At 30.2% G+C, this 24,551-nt stretch overlaps 1 protein-coding gene across 4 annotated transcripts; it reads left to right on the top strand.

Moving 5' to 3' along the window:
- The first annotated feature begins 732 nt into the window (after window positions 1–732).
- Window positions 733–24,551, top strand: LOC143234353 (putative citrate synthase 2, mitochondrial). Of its 4 annotated transcripts, XM_076471644.1 has the most exons (11): window positions 1,407–1,478; window positions 1,754–1,795; window positions 3,600–3,650; window positions 7,648–7,755; window positions 11,330–11,527; window positions 12,387–12,575; window positions 15,187–15,386; window positions 15,786–15,915; window positions 18,833–18,934; window positions 20,546–20,755; window positions 23,241–24,551. In XM_076471644.1, exons 1-11 carry the CDS (start codon window positions 1,422–1,424, stop codon window positions 23,403–23,405), a joined length of 1,452 nt encoding a protein of 483 aa, XP_076327759.1. In that variant the 5' UTR covers window positions 1,407–1,421; the 3' UTR covers window positions 23,406–24,551. The 4 variants fall into 4 exon arrangements, with proteins under 4 accessions (XP_076327760.1, XP_076327759.1, XP_076327761.1 ...); XM_076471645.1 differs by lacking the exons at window positions 1,407–1,478; window positions 1,754–1,795 and adding an exon at window positions 733–937; XM_076471646.1 differs by lacking the exon at window positions 1,754–1,795.

Raw genomic sequence — 24,551 nt, forward strand, 5'->3', positions numbered from 1 at the left:
CAAAGCTGTTACGTACAGGGTGGCTCGTAAGTCCCTATCTATCCACATATCATATGTATCCAGTGTATCTGTGTGCTATCCCTCATTTTCGCTGCATAATATTATGCGACATTTTCCTCAACATAGCAGGGGTTATTGTTCCAAATGCTGCGGTAACAGCTGCCTTCAACTCATCATCATCATAATTGAATATAACATAATAACATATGAATGGGTAGGGACTTACGGGCCACCCTGTAAATTATAGGTAAATTCACTTGCATTGAACCTATATTCAAGATTTTTTTGTTTTTTAAAGCTATATTAAACACTTTGAACTTAAATCAAAAGGTAATATTGAATAATGCATGCTAATCTCGTTATTTACTGATTATAGTTAATTTGTTTTTACCAGCTCAATTCGTATAATTTATACTAAAAAAACAAAAACTGAGGTTTTGTCAACAACCAAAACCTACCCTCCACGTGAGTATAAAATTACTGTTTTAAAATCCAGTGCCATATAGATAATGTGTAATCTAGCATATTGCAATGGGATGTATTTGATTGACAAGTTCATGCCTGTACACTAAGTTTAGTGGAGTGCTGCAAAACCAATCAAAAACATTATATGATGTTCCCATGAACTTTGATCTATCGAGCATTTCGTATACAAAGATAATTTATAAACTATCCATTTATTACCGTTAATTTTATGTAATTGCTTAAGAAATTTGGCAAAAATAATATTATAATTCGTCTACAGTTATTTACAGTATTAGTATAGCTTTAGTGATCAGTTATTATTGTAAAAGGCAGTAACAATAACCAGTGTGTTTCAACTTCTAGCTTCCACTCTGTTTGTCTTTCTTATTGACCAAAGCAAAGGAATTTAAGTTTCATGGCCTTCTTTCGTGCGTTTGCGTCTAAGTTAACAATATCGCATCATGTCTGGCAGGTATACCGAATTTTGTATTAAAAAATATTTTTTTCAGTATTCACACATGCTAATTAAAAATAAATAAATACATTCGCGAATATTTAACCTGCTGAGTGAATGAATGTTTCTAATGTGTAATTAGATAAAAAAGTACATTGATATTAATAGATAATAATAACTAGTAGGTTATATTGTACAGCAATTAAATATGCATAGTGATCGCTGTTTTATGTTTCACGAGAAAAAAATAACCGCACTGGTTATTAAGCGAGCAAGCAAAAAATAGGCAATATAAGTCTGTAGTAGCAATATTCATTCTTTTATAATTTTTAACCAAAATGCTTCACTTTAAAATTTATGCGCATACACTAGCATTTAATACCAATTATTAGTATCTTAAACCCAAATACTAATTACAATTATGTAATATCAATCATTTGTTGTATACAAAAACAGAATTTATTAACTATGTTTTATCAATCCGTTTTGATAGGATGATGACATGTTGACTTCCAGATGGCAGGTACTGCCTGTTTTACCAACACAATGTAAAAGTTTTGTATGTTTGATCTTATGTATCCCAGGTTATTTAAGTATTGTTACGTTAAAAAAGTGATTTCATTAGTTGTTAGGGTAGTATAGATTTCATTATGTAATGTTTTACTTTGTAAATATATGGGAACAAATATTGAAAAAAGAAAACCATTCTTGTACATAGTTTTATAAGGCTGATAATGATAGACATGTAGCTTATTAAGTGAAAATAATAGATGAGGGATGAATAAATGTATTTTTTTTAAATAAAGATAATTTAACTCATTAATTATCCTTTAGGAGTCTCCTTATTTTTGGTTCAACATTGGTGCCAATGATTTGGTTAGTTTTTATGAACAAACTTTTTGAATTATACTAAGTTTTATATTGTTGAGAATATATATGTTAATTAGTGATAATATTCAGAATGATTTTAATATCCTTAAGTAACTGGACCTAAAGGTAGAAAATGAATTTGAATGTTGAAAAGTGTAAAGTGATGTAGGCATTTTGAGAGGGCTTGTGTAGATATAATAATAATAAAGATCAGGAATTTAATTTTAGAAATTTTGAGTTTTATTCTTATTTTAAGAATTAAATAAAACTTTGATGTAAAACTAATTTTTAAGGCCTCATTTAGATAGCTTTTACTTCAACTCCTTATTGCAGAACTCAAATTGGAAATAGTGCATTGACTGGTTAGTGAAATGTTCCTTTATTTAACTTGTTAAGCATTTGAACTATGAAGGTGGACTTAGAGCTCTGAACCAATTTGCTTTAAAATAAAGAAAACTAGATGACCTTGAATAATCTATTGAAGTGGATATTTTTGGATGGTGGAAGGAAATTGTTGAAAATGTGAACTAGTGTTAGAGGTAGTAATAGTTTACACCTGTTACTGCTAATGTTCGAAAGTGCATTTACTTGCAGTAACTTTGTTTAACCATTCAAATGAACCATCCATGAGAGATGTATTCAGTCCCTTAACAATTTTATATATAACTGAATGACATATTTTTATGTTTTTAAAATACAACAAAAACAACACTTAAGGTTCTTTTTTTTATAATTCGGTATTATTTAGTAATCCATATCTTCTCTTCTCACCATATTTGTGTCCTTATAATAAGATATAAAATAAGAACAAAGTAACTGAGTAAATAAGAGCAATGAAACATAAAAATTATATAGATTATAGTATTTAGTAAATACCTTTCCTCTAATCATTTCTAGGATTCTAAACTTTTGCAGTAATTTATACCTCTTTAAAATTATATTGACATTTTATGTTGATTACCCCCTTTTAACATTGGTTAAAACATTACAAGGATGATATCTGTGACTAAACTCATCAAACTAGGAAAAAATTAAGATATTCGTATTTTAAAACCGAGTGCCTTTCTTCTTCCTTCTTGAGGGAAAATATGAACAATGAAATATGCAAATAATATCACCAAGTGAAGAAGGATATTTTTATTTACATTACTTCTACAGATATGTTTTTGATGAGTGAATTAGCCTGCCTTATATCCAGCTTCATAGGCTTTGTGCTAATTTCCCTACTTAGTTAAAAAATATTGTTCATTTGTGGTTGTCAGTGGCTCAGAGTATTGAATACAAGTATAAACATGCTACAGATCACTAACAAAAATTAAAACTGTAGTTCTTATTTCCAAAAAATTTTGGTGCAACCTTCTGACCACAGGGACATTTGGTCACTCTGTGTGTGTGTGTGTGTGTGTATATATATATATATAAGCACAAAGAAAAAAATTCATATTTGTTAATTAGCAGTACAGTTTCTTTTAAATTTCTTACAAGAAATAACTTATAAAGGAATATGACACAGTACTGTACTAAAGTACTGTACACATTACTGAATTGGTGATGTATGATATTGAAGAAGACATTTTAAAGGAGGATAGGATCACAGATCTTGAACAAATAATATATCACTCCAAAACATTAAAAAAATAGGCTCAGAAGTTCCCAAGAAGAGACAATTCTTCAAAAGCACTTGAGTTTGTGTTTAGTTTATTAGATATTCATTACTTATATCTTAGAAGGATCAAATGCAATATGAGTGAATGTTAAAAATATTTTTCCAGTATTCAGTTCTCTGAGAGTTCTTTTTTTTTCTTTCCAGAAAACCCCCTGTGCAGTAACAATAATCTCCAGAAATTCATCAAGTGCCACAGTAAGTACAGAAAACAGAAATAATGTAAGATGAGTAATATGATGTATCAGAATGTTATAAAATTTATCCTGTGGGACTTGAACTTAGGACACTTTCTTATAAGAGCATTTTAAAACTCAAGTCACAAGTGAACAAGTTTCTTTCATGTTTGTTACTTTATATAAAGATGTCTTTTTTTACATATATTTCTAGAACCTGCTGAGATCAAAAACACAATTTGAAGTTGTGTTTTATATTTGCTATTTTTGTTTTGTTCTATGTCTACCAAGTTTGACATTGTTTTTTGTTTTAAAATATAGACTTTAGATTACAACTTTTCTGGAAATATTTGGAATCAGACTTACTGACATGTGTGTACATCCACAGATGCATTCATCACTGTCTGTGCTGTTGCATGTATATTTATTACCAGGTCCCTTAGACAGATGAACATAGTACCAGATTGATATAGTAGCTTGGTGCCTTGAAATTGGAATCTGTTTACCGACATACTGCTATTTCCTTTCTCCAACCTTATTTATTTTCCTTTTCTTGTGTTTTTTCAGTAAGTTTTTTACCATTTGTTTTTATATCCATGTGTGCATAATTTTTGAGAGTTGTTTACTTGTCACATACTAGACATATTGGTGGAATATAGAATCTGTTTACTTGTCACGTACTAGACATATTAGTGGAATATAGAATCTGTTTACTTGTCATGTACTAGACATATTAGTGGAATGTAGAATCTGTTTACTTGTCACATACTAGACATATTAGTGGAATGTAGAATCTGTTTACTTGTCACGTACTAGACATATTCGTGGGATATAGAGTCTGTTTACTTGTCATGTACTAGATATATTAGTGGGATATAAAATCTTGAAGCAACAAAGTTAGATGAGCTTATGATTTGAGATCCACTTGAGCAGGTTAGAAAATAGGATCTCTGGGAAGTTCAAGGATGTTTATTAAAGAGGTTTAACTTAGACTTTTAGAGAGTTGAGTGAAAATGGGTAAATGGGAATAAACAAATGGGTACCATAGCAGAGTTTGGAAATAGGAGTTTCAGAGCATTAATTAAATAATGGTTTTAAAGACAAGTCTGTCTGATTTAAAGGTAAACCTGGAAAAGTCAAGAATAGGTTAAGGTTTTGTTATTTCAATCTACTGTTCAGAGTGCAAGAGATAAAGTGGATGAGTTCATGGTTCAAGTTGAAATATAAAACTATTACACAATGGTGAATGTTGGTTAAATGTGAATAACAAATAACAGGAAATATTTTAACATTTATAGTAACAAGGTTACTTAATAGTGACAGACATTTTTAAAGAGAAGGGTTGGTGGTACCTGTTGAGAGTTGATCTATACAGATTATAGTCAGTGTCTTCAAGAGTAGAAAGATTTTAATTGGTAGTTGTTTCAGGTTATGTAATGAGACAGAGAAATTGTACTATGAAATCAATGCTGTTACTTGAGAGGACAATGATACAATAATTATTGAAAGAGTAATTATGGATATATTGATTGGGAACCTTTAAGAGTTAAATAGTTTTGGTAAGAGGTAGTTTTTGAACTGATGTAGGACCGTTTTCTATATCAAATGGTCAGAGAGCCTATTTTAACCAGTAGGGTTGCAATTTTATATTTATTGCTTGATAATGATAAGGATTTGAAAAATTTATATGCAAAAATGGCTTGTTTGGGTTGAGAAAATATTTTACATAGAAGAGCGAACAACGTTTCGACCTTCTTCGGTCATCGTCAGGTTCACAAAGAAAGAGGTAACTGACCGAAAGCTGACCACATGTTTGAAAGGGGTTGTGTAACTGAGTGTCGGAATGTAGAGGGCGGTGTTAGATGTTTGAATATATAATTTTATTTATTTTATTATATTAATATAGGTATAAAGGTGTTCCTTTATATTGGTTTATTTTGACACTCAGTTACACAACCCCTTTCAAACATGTGGTCAGCTTCCGGTCAGTTACCTCTTTCTTTGTGAACCTGACGATGACCGAAGAAGGTCGAAACGTTGTTCGCTCTTCTATGTAAAATATTTTCTCAACCCAAACGAGCCGTTTTTGGATATAAATTTCTCAACAAGTGGGTTTCTCGACATCACTGATAAGGATTTGGTTCCAAGAATTTAACTGGAGAAATATCTAGAGAGAGTAATCGTAGCATAATTAGGCTTGATGTTTTGCTGTGTGTTGAGATACAAATAAATGAAATGTATTTGTTCTAAATTTTCAGAAAGCAAATTTTGAGGCATTCAGACAAGGTTTATCATCAGTGAAATGGTCTAATGATTGGATGGATGATGTGGGATAGATTTTGGAAATTTTTAGAAATAAACTGCTTTTAATTAAAGATATTCATTCTTCGTAAAAGAGGAAAATGGTAACATTGAAAATCAAGTGTAATTGCCATATTTAAGAGACAGGTAAGAAAATCAGGAATAAACGTCATAACTTTAGCTCCCCAGTAGCTTGGATGTAAGTCTGAAAACTTATAACACTAAAAGCCAAGTTTACTACCTTTGTAGCTTTTTATTTAACAGGAAACAAATTAACATGTGTTTTAAGAAGTTTAAATTGACTGTCAGAATGGCAATATGTACAGAGTTATGGGAAGCCTAGATACTTGGTTAATTAAAATGAAATAAGGAGGTCAAAAGGGACAAATATTAAACAGCTGGGTGATAATGTTAAAACTAACACCAATAATTTTTAAATATGTAAACGCTAAGTAAAATTTTGAAAGAAGGATTGTGCTGTTAGAGGAGAGTGTTGGAAAGCTTTTTTTGAAGACTCTGAGATGGCTGAGCTTTTATGTGTTTTCTGTTTGTACAAGAAGATTTTGGTCCTGAAAGGTCAAAGATCAATAATTCTCACTGAAAATTTACTGGGAAATAATGAAATTGACCTGGTGGTAATTATAAAAGTTTATCATAGTTAAAAAAACAAAATGATCAGACAGGGTATTCCTGAGGTATTTAAAGAAGGTCATATGTCAGACAGGCAAGTCTCTCTCTTTTTACATTTTCGTGGGGCAATAGAGAATAAAGAGTCTCAGGATTAGATATTCTGTTAAAAAATTGCCATAGTAATTGTAGACCATTTAATATTTTGAGAGAAAAATTGAAGAGAGTGATAAAAGAAGCTTTGCAAAATTATCTCGTTAAATATAATGTCATATAAGAAAGTAAGCTGATCTCACAAAAGGAAAAATTTTCCACCTATAATCTGTCAGTGTTTTTGAAGATGTTATGTGTCAGCTGGATGATGGAAAGGGTGTGGACTTGGTGTGCTTAAATTTTGAAAGAGCTTTTTGTGAGGTGTTATACCAAAGAAAATCACATCAATGGAGATTGGGAAAGATTAGTAAACTGGACTGCAAGATTGTTGGATAATAGAAAATATCTTGGTTTAATATTAATGGAGTCACAGGAAAAACTTTGTTTTGGATAAAAAACATTTGCTATATTAATACTTTATATATTTGTGCACCTTTAATTAAGTTTATACATCTTGTATGTCATTAGGTCTGTTTGAACTTTTCTTATGCATGATGCAAATACAGAGAAAACATTATGGGCGATGAACATAGAAAAGACCAAAAGAAGGAATTTTTTTTTTGCTGGAAATTTATATAGATATAATTATTAAAGTTTACTTTCTGAAGTCTGATGTCCAGTTATTTCTATACTAGCACTCTTTCTGCCTCTCTCTTTTTCAAAACAAAAGAAATGAAGATTGGAGATTCATCATTTTCCTAAAAAAAAAAAAAGACCTTAAATGTTGATAATGAATTCTTTTGTTTAAAGTTTGTTTTAAGAGATGTATTTTGTTAAGTACCTATCTGTTATGAATGTCACTCTTGCCTTCTTAAAACATTTAAAAAAGTATACATTTTCTGAAATGAAACCAATTTTTCTTGTAGTGACATCTACATAGATGTCCAAAATTTGTTAAAGGAGAGGAAAACGTTTTTTGTTGTTTTTTTTAATTATAGGATCTGAAGTGTCTCCTAGCTGAGAAAATCCAGGAGCATCAAGTGTATGTAAAAAGTTTTCGAGAACAGTATGGAAGTAAAGTAATTGGAGAGATAACTGTTGACCAAGTGAGTTAGTGTACATCTTGGTTGTTCTAATGTGTAATGTTACAAATATCATTGACATTTCAAAGACATGTATTATAATAGACAATGTTTAGCAAAGCCAAAGAGAAAAGGAATATATAACTAATTTCTGTGAAGATAAGTAATGTCATGGTCTTTATCACCAGAATGTAACTTTATCAGCTGAATATTTCAATGAAAGTTCAATATCCATATTAGTAAACTTATAGGATATTAACAGTTCCTAACAAAGATGTAGTAGTGGAATACTGAGCTAATAAAGTTACATTGTGGAGCTATAGGTTGTGATTTTATCTACATTTATAGAAATGTCTCAATAAACTCTAGTTTGTGTTAAAATTATGAATAATAAATATGTCTCATTTATAAGGTTTAGTGTGGTCAGAATGTTTTAAAATCTATAGTGTAAAATATAGTAGCTAGTGTGATGAATTAATTAGTAGGTGAAGGGGCATAGAGGGTGAAACCCACAACCCTCATTATTTATATTCTAGTTTATACGTTATGTAAAAAGAGGCATAAGTTGAGAAATAGTAAAAACAGTCAGATCTTTAACAAACAATTACATTCAAGCATGTAATTGTATTGAAAGTTGTCCACAGTGGCTACATTATACATCCTTACAACTACTACTTGTCTTCACAGAATAAATTACCTAACCTGGCTTTTCTATACTATAGGTCAAGATCTAGCTGTATGTGTGTGTCATGTATATATACATACATACAAGTACTTCTATTAGTGATATCACAAGGGGCCTACTGTCAGCAGATTTGTTATATTTTAAGGAACAAATTGATATGATTGATACTTAGACCCCTAACAAATCATATTTTGGAGCTGTTACAAGAAAATATTAAAAAGTCATTGACTTAGGACTATTGGATTGTCTGCATTGCAGTGAGCTAGTAAATTTATTAGGACAGGATTGGCTAAAAAACTTAACTACCTTGTGTACATGGTGTACATCTGCAACTGAAACTACTAGTAGCAAGCCTAAATTGTTTCTCACAAGCACAAAGTATGCCTTCCAGTCTGGCAACATACAATTTTAGGCTTAAAATATTGAATCAGACTTGAAAGATTTTTGTTCCACTTCAATCAAAGGTAAACTCAAATGTAATACAATAACAGTGTAGTATTGAATGATGTTTGGCTGACAGAAGGCACACTAATGAGCTGTATGCACTTTGCTAAGGATTATGTGTATGTTTGAATTTCATTGAGGTTTTAACATTGTTTATTATAAGATATGTTTCAAATGCTCAGTGCCACAAAAAGTTTTAGTTTGATATTTTGAATTTAATCGTTGTAATATGTGCAAATTCAAAATGGTGAATTTGAAAATATTCTCATGATCTTGGTAATCTCAAGGCTGCCCCAAACAAAACCCCAAGATGGTGCAGAACTGTGGGGTGAAGAAATTTTTTTGTTAACATATGCAAAGTTGGAAATAGTATACATTCCTATTTATAGAATGCACTTTATTTGTTATTAAAATAGGTGAAATCAAACAAAGAAATAAGAATCAACATATAGTTTTTTTGGACAGTTATTAAATATTATCCATGAATTTCATTGAACTTAAACTTTGTTGAATTGTATTACTCATCTTCAGAAAAAAATTAAAATAAACTATAAAAAGAAACAAGTTCAATTTAAATAATGTAATTTCATATATACTTTTTATGTAAAAGGTGTTTTCTCATGAGATATTTTGGTAAATGGAAACTTAAAATCTAGAAACCAATACATTTGTAAGTAGAATAACTTTAATATTATTATTCATCAGAAGTTTCATCCCCTTCCAAAGACATTAAAAATATTCTGTAAAAAGATTGCATTTGCAGGAAACTGGTACATGAAATATTGTCTACAAAACTTGCATTAAAAAGTAATAGTGGTGTCAAAATAATTGCAGTAAAACACACAGACAAAAGAAAAAGTGATATGGATGAACTTTACCTTCTACAATGTTGTTTACACTAAACCTACTTTGGTCATTATTTGCATGTAAAGTTCATAAATCAAACGTATGCTTTATCATTGTGATTCTACTTTTAAGTGGATAATAAAGTTCTTGTTATTCTTGTTTTATAACTGATAAATAACGATATCCATCGTTATCTGATGTTATCTCTGCTTATGTGTAAGCAATTTGTGAAGTAGGTAATACTCCAGAAAGTGTAATTCCCAATGGAATGCTAATGTAGAAAAAAATAGCATGGAAAAAATATATTCTTTACATATGATAATACATTGTTCGTCCTTTTCAGTAAGTTAGTTTTGTCTGTGCATGGATATTAGTTTCATAAAATATGTAGGTAGTGATGAAAAGACTGGAATACCAATAACTGTATGTGTAATTTTTCTGACATCAAGATATGTACAAGTTTCTGTTGTGTGACAGAATTACTAAAGTTTAATTTGAAGAATCTCTTCATGATTTGATTTATCAGAGTGGATTCTTTATTCAGCTTTTTGGACATAAAAGTGTTGAAAATCAAAAATCAGTACATTAAACTTTTACCAACTCAGATTGTCTGGCATGGCCAATTGGTTTGGGTGCTTGACTCCCAATCCAAGGATTGCACATTTGAATTCCTGTCCCATCAAACATGTTTTGCCCTTTCAGTTGGGGGGGGGGGTGTTATGATATGATGGTCAATCCCATTATTTGTTTGTAAAAGAGTAACCTAAGAGATGTTGGTTAATGAGGAATACTAGCTGCCTTTCTTCTAGTTTTTTACTGGTAATTTAGTGACGGTTAGTGCACTTATCCACAGGTAGCTTTTGACTTTTGTCCAAAGCTTGTGACATTAATGCAAAAAATAATTTATAAGTTTGTAGCATACTAAATTATTAGTAATGTCCTAATTTCTGAAATATTAATATGTTAAAGTCTTACACAACTCTGAACTTAATTCATTATTCTGTTTATTATACTCCTTGTTTAGCAATAATGTCTTGAGTGATACATTACAAATACTTTATCTTTTTTTGGAAGTATAAATACAATAATTTAACATTAGGTTAAGTTTTATTTCAGGAATCACTCCATTTAAGTTACTGTTTTCTCACTATAATAACAGATTGTTGGAATTCATGTATTATTTCCATACATGTATAATGTTAAAAGACAACTGTGTGAATTATTAGTTAATAGTTGTGAATAGGTTTTGTTACGTTTTATAGTTTTATAGATATTTAGGAGTAAGTACAATGGGATGTTTATAAGTTTGATGTAGCTTAAGTCTTGCTGTAAGTTATTTTAATATTTGTGAATTTTCAAACTAGATGTCAAAGGGATTATATATATAATAACAAAAAGGCATGAAAGCTTGAACAGTTCTAGTCATCATCAGAAGCAGGTATATTTTTGAGTAAGGGAAACAATATTTTGTTTAAATTTACATATGAATTCACATCACCTTTATTTGTCCAATATAGAATTTCTTGTGAATGTATTTTTGTTTTCAGTATATGATGCTGCTGTATAAAGTGTCACAGAAAGGTTTGAACTTAGATTTTCAAACTTTATTCTTACCTGATACAGGTATACGGGGGAATGAGAGGCATCAGAGGCTTGGTGACTGAAACTTCATACTTGCATCCAGAGGATGGTATTAAATTTCGAGACTTCACCATATCTCAGATCAAGAAGCTGTTACCCAAGTCTCCGGGAGGAAATGAACCTCTTCCAGAAGGACTGTTCTGGCTCCTTCTTACAGGAGAAGTACCGTCAGCCGAGGAGGTGAAACACATAAATTATATGCAATGGAAATATTGTTCGTATGGTTTATAACTGTAGTGTTTGATTGGTGTAAACTGACTTATAAGATAGATGTGAATAAATTAACGTATTAACTAAATTTTAATAAATTGAAAAGGAAACATATAGCACATTTGTCACAAAACAACTTAGTGCATTTAATATGGGTATTAAAATGTCTGATTTCATTTGTTATTTTTGTTTGTTATTATAGCAATAAATAAGTAGGTGGTTTATGTTCATTTCATGCATTATGTGTGTGTGTGTGTGTGTGTACAACAGCCAGTTTTGTTTTGAACAAAGAGATGTAATCTGTGTTGATATTAATTGAATGAGATGCTTTGTTGTAGAAATACCTGTACAGATAAAATAATAGTCTTAAAATATACTTTTATGTGAGTTACACCCTTAATGATAAAACAAAACTGTCATTTGATATTTTTTTCTGTTTAAGTTTCTTTTGTTATTTATATACTAATGTTATTGGAAGTGTTACCAAGGAAACTGTAAACATACTTATGATTAAAACTTATAGCAGTGTTTGCATTGTTTTCATAAGTATTTTTGAAAATTCTCGTTAAAATACATAATAATTAAATTTTGGTCTGCATTAATAACATCTAATTACAAATGTTGCATGGATGGTTTATTTAGGTTGATTAATGTATATATGCTTAAGTCTTTATGCAAAATAGATGTGTGTGTGTGTGTGCTGTCAGTTTTGTAAGGGTATGTGTAGAACTCTTTAATTTCTAACTTTTGGAAAGTGAAAAGGACTACTTTATTGTGGGGATGTAGAAGATTTTTAAAGTGTTATTTTCTTGCAAACATTTTTGTCAAGGTGAGGTCTGTGTCCAAAATATGGGCAGAAAGAGCCGAAACACCACCTCACATAGTGACAATGCTCAACAATTTTCCTTCAAGCCTTCATCCCATGTCACAATTTACTGCTGCTATCATGGCTTGTAATACGGAGAGTAAATTTGCCAAGGCCTATGCTGATGGAGTTTCTAAGAATGTGTACTGGGAGGTGAGTTCTGTTAGCTGTTTTTTTGTGGTTTTTTTTTTCTGTCACCTGCTCCATTTTTTTAAAATTAACAAAGTACTGCAATGATTTATTTCACAATACAGTTGGAAGTGATTATTTAGGTATTTGAATAAAATGTAAATATATCAATATTAGTTATGAATACACCAGTATCAGGAAAAAATATATTTCACTAAACGAAAAATACAACCTATGTAGGGCTAGTTACTAAAAGTGAGAAAAGAAACCAGTCAAGATACAATGAAAGTGGGCATGTCATTTGATCTAGCTAATGACCACATAACAAAGTGTAGATGGAACTGGACTTCCCTTAAAGTCAGGTTATAAGATTAAACAATCTTCAGAATTCTAAGTTTATTTATAATATATTATGAGTACAAGTTCTGGTTCTATTTGTTTTACCAGTGGGGAAGCCAGTGATTTAAGGATTTTATTCTCCATGTAAAGCAGAGATTGGTTAGTATATGTGACCAGTAGCCAGATCAAGTGGTATGTCCAGTTCCTCTTCTATCTTGTTTGGTTCCTTTTCCAACATCCAAAAACTAGCCCTACATATTTTTTTATTATTTGGTGATACATGTTTACTTTTATTTAAGATGGCACACCTGGATTACCAAGTTACAGTGTATTATAGAGCTTCATAAATTTTGTATAGAATAATAATAAATTAGATAGTCAAAGTGGCATATACACTGGAGAAAGAGTGACTATGCCAGGAAGCTTTTCATATTTAGCTTCTGATGACTTGTATGTGTATTGATGTTTTGTTTTTATTCCTTCACATTATAAATAATATAGAAGTTGGCTCCCTAAAGGCACCAGTTGTATAGTGTACAAAGCATTGAGTGTGCTGTATGTTACAGTCATCTGATACTTATCTCTTATTGGCTGGTAATTCATGTTTAACCCTGTACTTATGTTTCATAAAGGAATGCTATAATCAACAGAACTAATTTCAAGAGATAATAACATCAGTTATGCTAAATTATGATTTTCTTTTAGTTTGAATATAATAAGAATAAAATAGGTAATGAAAGATTCTGAAGGCTGTTTTGCTCTATGAAATTATGATGAAGTATCATCGTTATTGCTAGAACTAGGTGGGTGCTAGGCCTTTTGAAGAAAGATAATGATGAACAAAAAGAAGAAATCTTGGTTTGGCAGTTCTCCTGTTTTCGACTTTGGAATACTCTGGACAGCTGAAAGAGATGGAACAACTATTTCATAAAGCTGTTCGTATCTTAACTTCTGATGACCTGGAGAAAATTTATATGGACTTTTGTATTGCTTTAATACAGGTGTCCATGCTATTCCTACAAAGAGACTGCCAATATACACTCTGATATCCAAAGTAAAATATTTATTGGTTGTCAATAAAAAAAATATTAAAATGTTTACTGCTGCATAATAAAAGTTAACTATTCAAGATATGTGGAGGAGCAGTCATGGTGTAACAAAAATCATACGTCAAAAGAGAAATTTATTTTTGGAACATAAATGTCTATGACCCACCAGTGTATCATGTGGTCTGTAACTAAAAGCTGTTTGTGACCCACTGATAGGGCAGTGAGTGTTTTATCACATAATTCATATAAATAGCATAAAAGGAAATGGTTCAAATAATTCTTTAATTTTCTATTACATACGAACATTGATTAATGATGCTATCATTTAATGGTGTCATTCAATTTACAATAGTTACAAATATATTTAAGTTTTGGATGGAAAATTTGAAGTTTAGGTTGAATTTGTTATAAACAGGGGACCAGGATTTTCACAGTTATGGCTTAACCTAATTTTTAGCGTATGGAAACTATCCTTAATATTAGTAGTACAAAAGGATTTTAGGGACTTAATCTGTGAAACACTAAACTACTTATTTGTTACAAATGTATTAGTGTGTTAGCAACTTATGATCATTCTCATAAAGACTTCATATCTTACCGAAGTTCTTTTTAGAAGCTATAAAAAATAGAAAAGAAATAATCAATAAATAATTTTTAGGACGACATTAATTCATTCATGTTTCTTTTAGCATAGCTTTCTAAGGCCAAATGTAAATTTTTTTATGACTGCAGATTGCAAAATATTAAAACAGGTTTTTATAAACTGCATGGGTGTTGTATTTTACACCTGGTGTCCATTCAGTCATGTACATAATTTTTATTTCTACCTTTTTTATTTTTTTAAAAGTAGAATAATATTCTCTGGTGAAACTTTTCATAAAATTCATCAAAGAAAATGGTGTAGAACTTGTAATACAAATTATATTGTTGTTTTTAGCCTCCCACAAAATTATATAAATATTATTATTAAAAGAATAAGGTCATTACTTAATTTGTCAGAGATGCTGCCCAGAACTGTGTGGATAAATTTACAAGTTGGTAACTAGGACTAAATGCTAGGCTTAATATGTAAGGATCGGCAGATTGTTGATTGGGCTTGTGGAATTAGTTCAGTGAAAGAGAGGAGTTTATTTTTTTTAATGGATGGTTTACATTTAACTAATAAAGCTTAAATGTACTGATTAACTACTGAATTACTTGTGTATTTTTATATGTATATTCAGTATTATTACTGTTTCTGTTAACAGTACACATTCGATGATGTCATGAATCTAATTGCCAAACTCCCTCAAATTGCTGCTACTATCTACAAGAACTTGTACAGGAATGGCAGTCCAATAAGTGCAGTCGATCTCGAAAAGGACTGGACAGCAAACTTTACTTCCATGCTTGGTTATGATGATCCAGATTTCACAGAACTCATGAGACTTTATACTTCTATCCACAGGTAAGAATTGTGTAAATTAGGTGAATTAATCCTTTTTTATTTTTCCCACCTCTCTTTAAATTAGCATTGGCACTATGGTGCAGCAACTTTATTGCCAAAGTGTAAACTCTGTACTCAAATCCTTGAAACTTTTCTGTGTTATAAAAGTTTTATTCGTATAAAATAACGTTTCTGTAAAGTATATTTCTTTATAAAAGGCTTGTGTTGAAACTTCTCTTTGTTAGGAAGAAAACGTCCTCATGTGCTTACTTTAAAACTCTGTGTTTAAATATATTACACTAAACCTATTTTTCTTTGATTGAGTGTAATTTCTTGATCAGAAACATTTTTTTACATGATGCATTTCAATAGTTTTTAGCATTTAAAAACGAGGTTATTTTATTTTTTCTGTTCCTTAAGTGACAATGAAGGAGGAAATGTCAGTGCCCATACAGTACATCTTGTTGCTAGCGCCCTCTCTGATCCATACATGTCATTTGCAGCAGGTATAAATGGTCTTGCTGGACCCCTTCATGGGTTAGGCAGCCAGGTTTGGGATTTTTACTGTATTAGTTAACCTTAGAATAATGTGAATACATTTTTACAGCAAAATAAATGTTTGTATGTTTTTCATTCAGTCAAAGAAAATGCGTTCAGAAATATAGTAATTGAAACTAGTTTCTTATTGGTTTCTAATTTCATGAACAAAATTTAATCTCAAAATAAGTTGTGTATTTCAAGTAAATATGTTGATTGTCCCTTATTCTATGATGACTTCAAAGGTGTATGTTGATATATTATCATGATTTCAACAAAGTTTCATTGAATCTTAGTGGGTTGTGACATGAATTACAGCTGTTAGCTGATACATGTAGGTTTATTAAAGTTGAGAAGGTACAATTGCTTTTAAAATTATATATCTCAAAACAGATAATCAGAAGTCGAGAAACCCACTTGTTGAGAAATTTATATGCAAAAACGGCTCGTTTGGGTTGAGAAAATATTTTACATAGAAGAGCGAACAACGTTTCGACCTTCTGACGATGACCGAAGAAGGTCGAAACGTTGTTTGCTCTTCTATGTAAAATATTTTCTCAACCCAAACAAGCCGTTTTTGCATATAGATAATCAGAAGGTCCTGTATTGATTTAACCCTTTCGTGATAGGTCACAGATCAAAGGCCATGTCATGTTTATTGACTTGCATTCAAATTTTTGTTGAAGTACTACTTTATGAATTTATGTCGATAAGTTTTGAATCAAATTGTAAAATCAAACTTTAATATTATATATGAGTTAATATCTTAATTTAAAAGTTAATATTAAAAGAACACACCTAAATATTGATTTTAGTAATTTACATGACATGTTAAATGCAGCACTGTTTAAAATTAGATGTTTGTAATGTCAAATACTGTCTATAAATTTGTAAAAATTAGGAACTCGTATTATCAGTGTTGACATACTAGAATATATAATAAGAACCTAATATTTTTATATTTTGCTGAAATATAGCTTACACACTGAATCAGACATGGTGTCCTCATTCACTTCTTTCCATTTTTAGAAACAGTCAATTACATTCTCTTACTACAATATATGACATGTAAATAACCAATGAACACCTCAGAATATATCCCCTAGTGGTTTTCTCAGCCATTTTAATCTATAAAGAGACTACGACATTCTTTCAAACCAAGATTTCAAGGAGATAGGTTGTGTCTTTAGTATGCTCAAAGTTTTACACTTCTTTAGACCTAAATATAGCTCAGTTATTTAGCTTAATAAATTATTGTGGGATTCTATGGTATCAGGATAGTTAGATATAATTTTTTGGTTGTTAAGCTGTGTGTATGTACATATATATATAAAACCTGAAAAAAAATGTTTGATAACCTTAGGGTGCAAAATTTTAAAATGTTTAGCAACCTACATCCAGCAGCAACCAAGTTCAAAGGTTAGAAGAGATAATTGTTAGCTTAACTTCTTTATTTATTATTCTATATTTTATGGAAAATTAAATTTCATAACTTATTTCTAAATAGTGATAATCTATATACATGTATAATGTATAATAATTTAAATGTTACAGTATAATACAAGATACTAGTCCACTAAAATACAGCTGACACCAAGTCAGTTTTATATTGCTGGATGCAGTAACATGAGTGTATGTGCACTGCGTCAATGCAAGGTATGTAATGTTAGCTAGGAATTAGAAAGTCAGTATTTAAAAACAAAAAAAACAAAAACAATAATATACAACATTATGAGACTTAAGTTACTTAGAGTAAATATTTGTATTTTTATGTTATAACATTTAGTCATTCTAATACGAAAAACAAAATTATATTTCCTAATATTTTATGATGGTTACGAGGTCAGTCAGTTGATAGTACCCACATAGGGTATAGAAAATAAAACAATATAACGTTTTACTGAAAACAAAATTTGAAATGTATTTAGCAGGTTTTAGAGATTATACAAATAGTATTTGAGATGAAGAATATTTTTTTTTAATTATAACATGAAATTATTTTGCACTTGGACTGGTAACCAAACACTATTTACACAAATAAATCTTTTGAAAAAACATTTCATTTAAAAAATCTGATTTTTCATAAACAAAAAAACTTGTAATCTTCACTGAATGGCTGCCAAACTTTGTGAAGGTACACATACTTTGTCAACAGTTATATAAACACTTAACGTGCGAATTTGTATATTTTACCAAACCCATTGTGAAAGGGTTAGCAGATAGTAGTTAAAAATATTATATTTGTAAATTGGTTAATTATAGGAATCAGAACTTCTCTTACTGTTTAAAAACACCAGAACTTGTTCAGTAGCTTTATTCTGGCAACTTGAACAGTGTAGGATAGCAGGGCATACTATGTGTTTAAATAGTGTTTTGGGACATTATGATTTGTTTTGTGGTATTTAAAAATGGTAATATTTGCAACTCAAAAATAATTCAGGCTAAACCTTGCCCAGCTGACTTTTTTTCAGGATGCTAAACGTTACAGTTAACGTTTTTGTTTTTTTAAAGTACATCTTTTCTCTCTAATGTTTTACTTTCATTCTTTTACACCACCTAAAGCAGTTATTAAAATATATGCCACTTTTGACTTCAATACACAGAATAAATACACCATTAGCAAGATATAGTGATATAATAGTCTTGTATCATGATAGAAGACAGAAGTAGTCTTGGCAAAGCCAGGACTAAACTTGTGTTCAGTTGGGTCATTTCTTGAAAAAGCCACAAGGCAAGTGCTGAAGAAATAAAAGAAATTTCGTTGGAAATTATTAAACTGTATATATTTTTTGTGGTTAATTTGTTTCTATTGGTCAGTATTATACCAAAATTTGATAAAACTGGTTTATTAGTTTGGTACAGTGTCAGGTTTTTTTATAACTGCAAAATTATGAGAAAAAATAGTAATGATTTTTTTGTTCTCTTTGCAGGAAGTACTTGAATGGTTGACTGCATTACTCAGTGATCTTGGTCCTGATGCTACAGAGGCACACTTGAAAGAGTTTATTTGGCAGACATTAAAATCTGGACAGGTTATAATAAATCAAAACTAGTCCAAATTTACCTGTGATAAAATATTTAAAAGTTTTTACAGATTGTATTTTACACTAAAGGATAATGTAAAAAATAAAAATAAGGCACAAGATATAAACAAGTGTCCATTTCCACATGATTTGAAAGTAGGTAAATATAATAAATACTAATTGCTAGTGTTTTTAACAAGCATTAAACATAACTAAGATAGTGTGACCTTGATATCGGTTATAGCTCCAGAATTGTACCACCTTCTACTAGCACAGGAAGCTTTCTCTATGATTGTGATGCAATCCTCACTTTCTTGATATATATATGTATGTGTGTATGTATTTTTTACATTCTTTTGATGACTGCACATTTTTTTATCATGCTTGATCATCAGTTAATATTGACTTTATATTCAGGTTTTCACTTGTTTGTTTTTCTGTTTCCCGAATTCTATTTTGTTGATATGAATTCAGAATTTTTATGGCAGTTGATAATATTCTCACCATAAGCAGATAGCAGTTGTAATGCTAAGCCTCATGATGTCTGCTGAGGAAGCACGGTTGTTCGTTCATGAGGAATTTGTGTCTTACATTCTGTGTACTAGATATATAAGCATCATGACTGTGTTGTTCATTTTGCTACAGAAACACAACTCATCTCTTCACTGAACAAAGAGCTGTTACTTGGAACCACTGTCAAAAAGGTTTTTGCACATGCTACAAAATCTTGAGCATATAAGGATCAAATATTTAGGTTTTCATATCTCCAACAGGTATAGGGTAGGGAACCCATTGTGTAGTTTTGTGTTTGACAACAACCAAACTTACAAATAAACCTGTCTACTGATGCTTCTGTCCAGATGTGTTGTGGTCCTGGACACTTATTTCATTTTTGGAGTCTAGACCCAAAGGAATGATCTCTATGTTAGTCTTCAACACATTGCCCAACTAGTTAGCCATCTTCTGCTGCTGTCCTTCACTGTAGTGTTCTTGTTATGATACATTCAGACAACTCCACTGATGTTTTCTCTCCATCAACTGATAGTACACTGTATGCATAACATGGTGTTAGAACATTCAGTGGAAAAAACAAACAAACAAAAAAACACTAAATGATTTGCATACCAGAGGACAAAACTACAATTTAATCCTAGAATTACTAATGTGGATCCATACACTCAATAGGATTTCTAACACATTTGTCTAAACTATTTGACATTAATTCTGTGTTAGATCATGACTTTCTTGGTTGTATGTATCTCAATGAAGAAAGAACAATTTAAGTAAAAATACCCCTGGGATCATTTACATAATTCAAATAGAGGATGAATGATATCATCCATTTGTTTTTGTCCAATGTTTACATCAAATGGTGTAACTGGCAGAAAAGTAAAATTTAGTGAATATGGTGCACTGAAAAATCAATGGTATAGTCAGTAATTTGAGGACTAATTAGATGTATATTCTAACAAAATTTATAACAAAGACGTATATACTTTTCCATATATATTATATGCTAATAATCAAACCCGTTAAAAACAGTAGCATAAATATTTTATTTTATGAACTACATTCTTTGGCATTTTGAAATTACTTGACACTGTGTTTCGGTTTCTTTAGGTGGTTCCAGGATTTGGCCATGATGTGTTACGACGAACAGATCCACGATATACTGCATTGCGAGAATTTGCATTAAAACATCTCCCTGATGACCCTATGTTTAAACTTGCAAATAATCTTTACAGAATAGTTCCTCAAAGTATTCTAGCTTTAGGCAAAATAAAGAATCCTTGGCCTACTGTTGATGCTCTTAGTGGTGTATTGCTCAGAGTAAGTTATAAAAGAACCAAGTACAAAGTGACCTTTCAGTTCTGTTAGGTCAAAGTGTGCATCTCACAATCTATTACCAGAGCTACATTCTCAGTTTATTTTATTATCAACATTTCCCATATGTTTAGCATTACATTGTACCTTGTTATTCCAACTTTTATATTATCTAAATTTGAACTTCTTAATTTTAGGAATAAATATTTAAAATAAACTTGATTTTTAATTCTCTGTATCACGTGACACATCTGTATTCTGAATTCTTTGCAGTAGATTTTGTCTTCCTTAATACAGCTTGTAGAATTTCCAACCAATTAGAAACATAAGCTATGAATAACGACAGGCAACAATTTAAAATTTATAACTTTTACCATCTCATTTTACTGAAATAACAATAAATTAGTCAAACCAACAAGAGAGGTCTCTCCCTTCTTATCATATGGTACAATTAGTTATCTGACCCTTATGTTCTTATTTGATGAACAAGTTTATAATCAATTGAAACAATATATTTTCTTTAAAAAAAACAAACTTGTGATAATTCTTTTAGTGGACATGCATAAATAGTTGGCTTTAGATTCTTTGTCTATGATTATGGTTCAACTCCAATCAACTAATGGAAGTTTTTAAACTGTTTATAGCTTAGCTAGAAAATCATTTAAAGTTCATTTTTGTCATTTTGTATCATTTCATTCTATTCTAGTGTCCATTATATGTTTTGTGTTCTAAAATGTATAGTTTAAAGCTATTTCAGTTTATATTTTGACAAAAAAAAACTAGTGAGAAAAAGTACCAGAATCCAGATATAAATATTAAATTTGTTTTTTTAACTTATATTTTTCACTATATATTTTTAACAAAGTTATATAAAATGTAAAAACGAGTCTTCTTAGGTGACAAAACTTGGATATAAATTTAAAATTTCATAAGCTCAGAGCTTCATGACTTCATAAGCTTATGGTCGTCTGTGATGATAATAAACTTGTCATTTATTTACCCTAAGCTCTATTAGAGCCCCCCCTGTAATTTATTGGTTTTAATGCAGAAAGTTGGTCCAGAACTACAGTAATAAAACCATAAAGTTATAAGAAAGTAAACATTCTAGGGAAAAAAACAATTGTATTATTTCTTTTAAAATTTTTTAACTTTTAATTCCAGTGTTTATTATTATGATGTTGCTACTGTTAGGGGCAGAGACACTAACATAAGCTGTAAAGAAAACTTCTGATATTAACAATAAATTCTAAAGATTATTCATATCAAATATAAAACTGTACAACAAAAACAATTTTTATTCTTTGTATGAAAATAATCTTTCACTCAGACTAACTCTATAAAAGCTATGATCATTCACAGAGTGAGAGGGGAGTAATCCCCCTCAGAAAATAAGAAACATAAATCTTTCTTTGTTATTAAACATATGTATTATTAATTTTTTATTCACCTCACATTATTAAAACTGTCTCCCCTCCCAGTCCCTGGCAGGAACTTTCTGTGAATGCCTATGGCAAAGGTTTCATAAATTCACAGACAAATCTTTGGTGAAAATGCTTTAGTGAAACTTGATTGTTTGGTGTACAACAGACTTGTTTGCTAAAAGCTTAACATAATTTGTGAAGTTAAACATAATTTCATAGCTACGTGATGGTTGCTATATTGGTCAAATTGACTTAGACAATATGCATGGGGTTAACTCAGTTTTTTTCAGTGCTGTGCACGAAGTAGTAAAATTGGCTTTTGTGTTTAAAACTTGGCCAGGGTTAATTTTAAATATGAAATATGTGAATCTCATTGGGTATCAAAAATATTCCTTGTGAACTAAATGTGTTTGGTGTTATGTTTGTAAACAAAACTGTACTGCAAGAACCAGGTGGAAGACTAGATAGTTGGAAACTTCTTCAGACTGAAACTGTACACAGCTTCTTAAGTTTAAAAAAAAAAGCCAGTTAACCATGTACAGTTACAGAATGCTGCTTTGGAAGGAAAATCTATGTGGTGAATGTATTCCTTATTGTGTCTACAAAGTTATAAAATAAGGAAAAATGCATGTGCCACAGCTGTCTTGTTATCTCCACCTACTGTTTTGTATAAAATACAACACAAAAATAGGCACACAAAGACAGTATGTCAGCATGTGGGTGTAAACTTTTTTATATAGATAAAAAAAAGTAATTCAGTGTAAAGGAAGGCATTACTTTTAATTAATTCAAGGGTATTCAATTTAATCAATAGTTGTTACTTGTTAAAATAATCATCTAATGGAAGTTACTGTTTTCATTTGTTTATGAGAACAATTGATTAGTTTAATAGAATAAATCAATGAGCCTGATAATTAATCAATTAACAAATTCCACTAATTGCCCAGCTGTAGTGAGCTAGACATAATAGTTTTGAAGATGTATATCTGCACTAATACACTGAGTTTTTTGTAGTTTTTAAAAATATATATATTCTGCCTGTGTTTAATTCTGACATTCTATTATTTCAGTACTATGGAATGAAAGAGATTCACTATTACACTGTACTTATTGGAGTATCCCGAGCACTTGGTACAATGGCATCACTTGTGTGGGATCGTGCTCTTGGACTGCCTATTGAACGGCCGAAATCTATGACCACAGATGGACTCATGAAACTTGTTGGTGCAATTTAAAATAACTGACATTTTCAGATGTTTCTCTGTTCTTTTTAACATTCCAGTTGTTGTTGCAAAAAATTAAATATGGAAACTGAAACCATTGAAACATCTTTAAACAAAACACATGGTGCCCACCTAAATATTTTTATGAACCAATATATATAGCATGTTTGATAATATTTTAATTTCTTTGCATTTGTTTTGTGTTTATTAGAATATGATACCCAACATTAATGGAGAAAAAAGTTATTATAATGTGTTTAAGTTTCAAAATGTAAAATGCCTTTAGTTATAACAACTGGTGAAATTAGATTGCTTCTAATATTAATTGTTTATTTGATCTGGAAGTTTGGAACCAAAGATAATTCAATATGTACATCCACAAGTGATACATTTATTCAGCATGGGACAAAAGTGGTATAAGTAATGAAGTGAAGGACTGTAAGGTTTATTTTATCTTTGACAAGACCAAGAATGAAATGTGCCTTATGTTTCTCTTCTGTGAAAATATAGGATTTTTGTGGTAAAAAAACGTGCATTATTTGAGGATGTTTGTTTAATGTATGTAAGAATTATTTGTTAGCAATTAACTGTGTGTGTATATACTTAAATTAGTATAGATTACAAAAGGTCACTAGAAATGCCATGGAGTTACAATATAAATCATGTTGCAGTTGAACCAAGTTCTTGTTAGAAACAAATGTTTAACTTTGTTTTATTGTTGTTTATAAAGGATTTACGTAAACTTCAGAAATATCTAGGTGATGTTTACAAATATGCTTTGTAAAGTTACAGGTAGTTTACTATTACTACTAAGGATATTATCATTATCCTTATTATTATTATCCTTTGAAATACTTTAGTTTTGTTGTTACCTGCATCTGTAAATTAAAATAAAAATAGAAACTGTGTGAAATATTTAAATATCAAAGTAAAAACAGTTTATTTATATTTCTTCTTATATTTGAGAAGAAATCAAAAGAAAATTTCACGTTATAACAGGGTAAATTTTTGTTTCAAGAATAAGCTTTATACGAATACAAATTCTGTAATTATAGAATCCCTAAACATAAGTGTTATTTGCCCATAAATTTAGTTATCTTAGATTGTAATCAAAGATTTCATTTTTAATAACAATAAGAAAATAAACGAATTTTTACA

This window comes from Tachypleus tridentatus, chromosome 12, assembly GCF_004210375.1.
Source record: "Tachypleus tridentatus isolate NWPU-2018 chromosome 12, ASM421037v1, whole genome shotgun sequence".
NCBI classification, from domain to species: domain Eukaryota; kingdom Metazoa; phylum Arthropoda; class Merostomata; order Xiphosura; family Limulidae; genus Tachypleus; species Tachypleus tridentatus.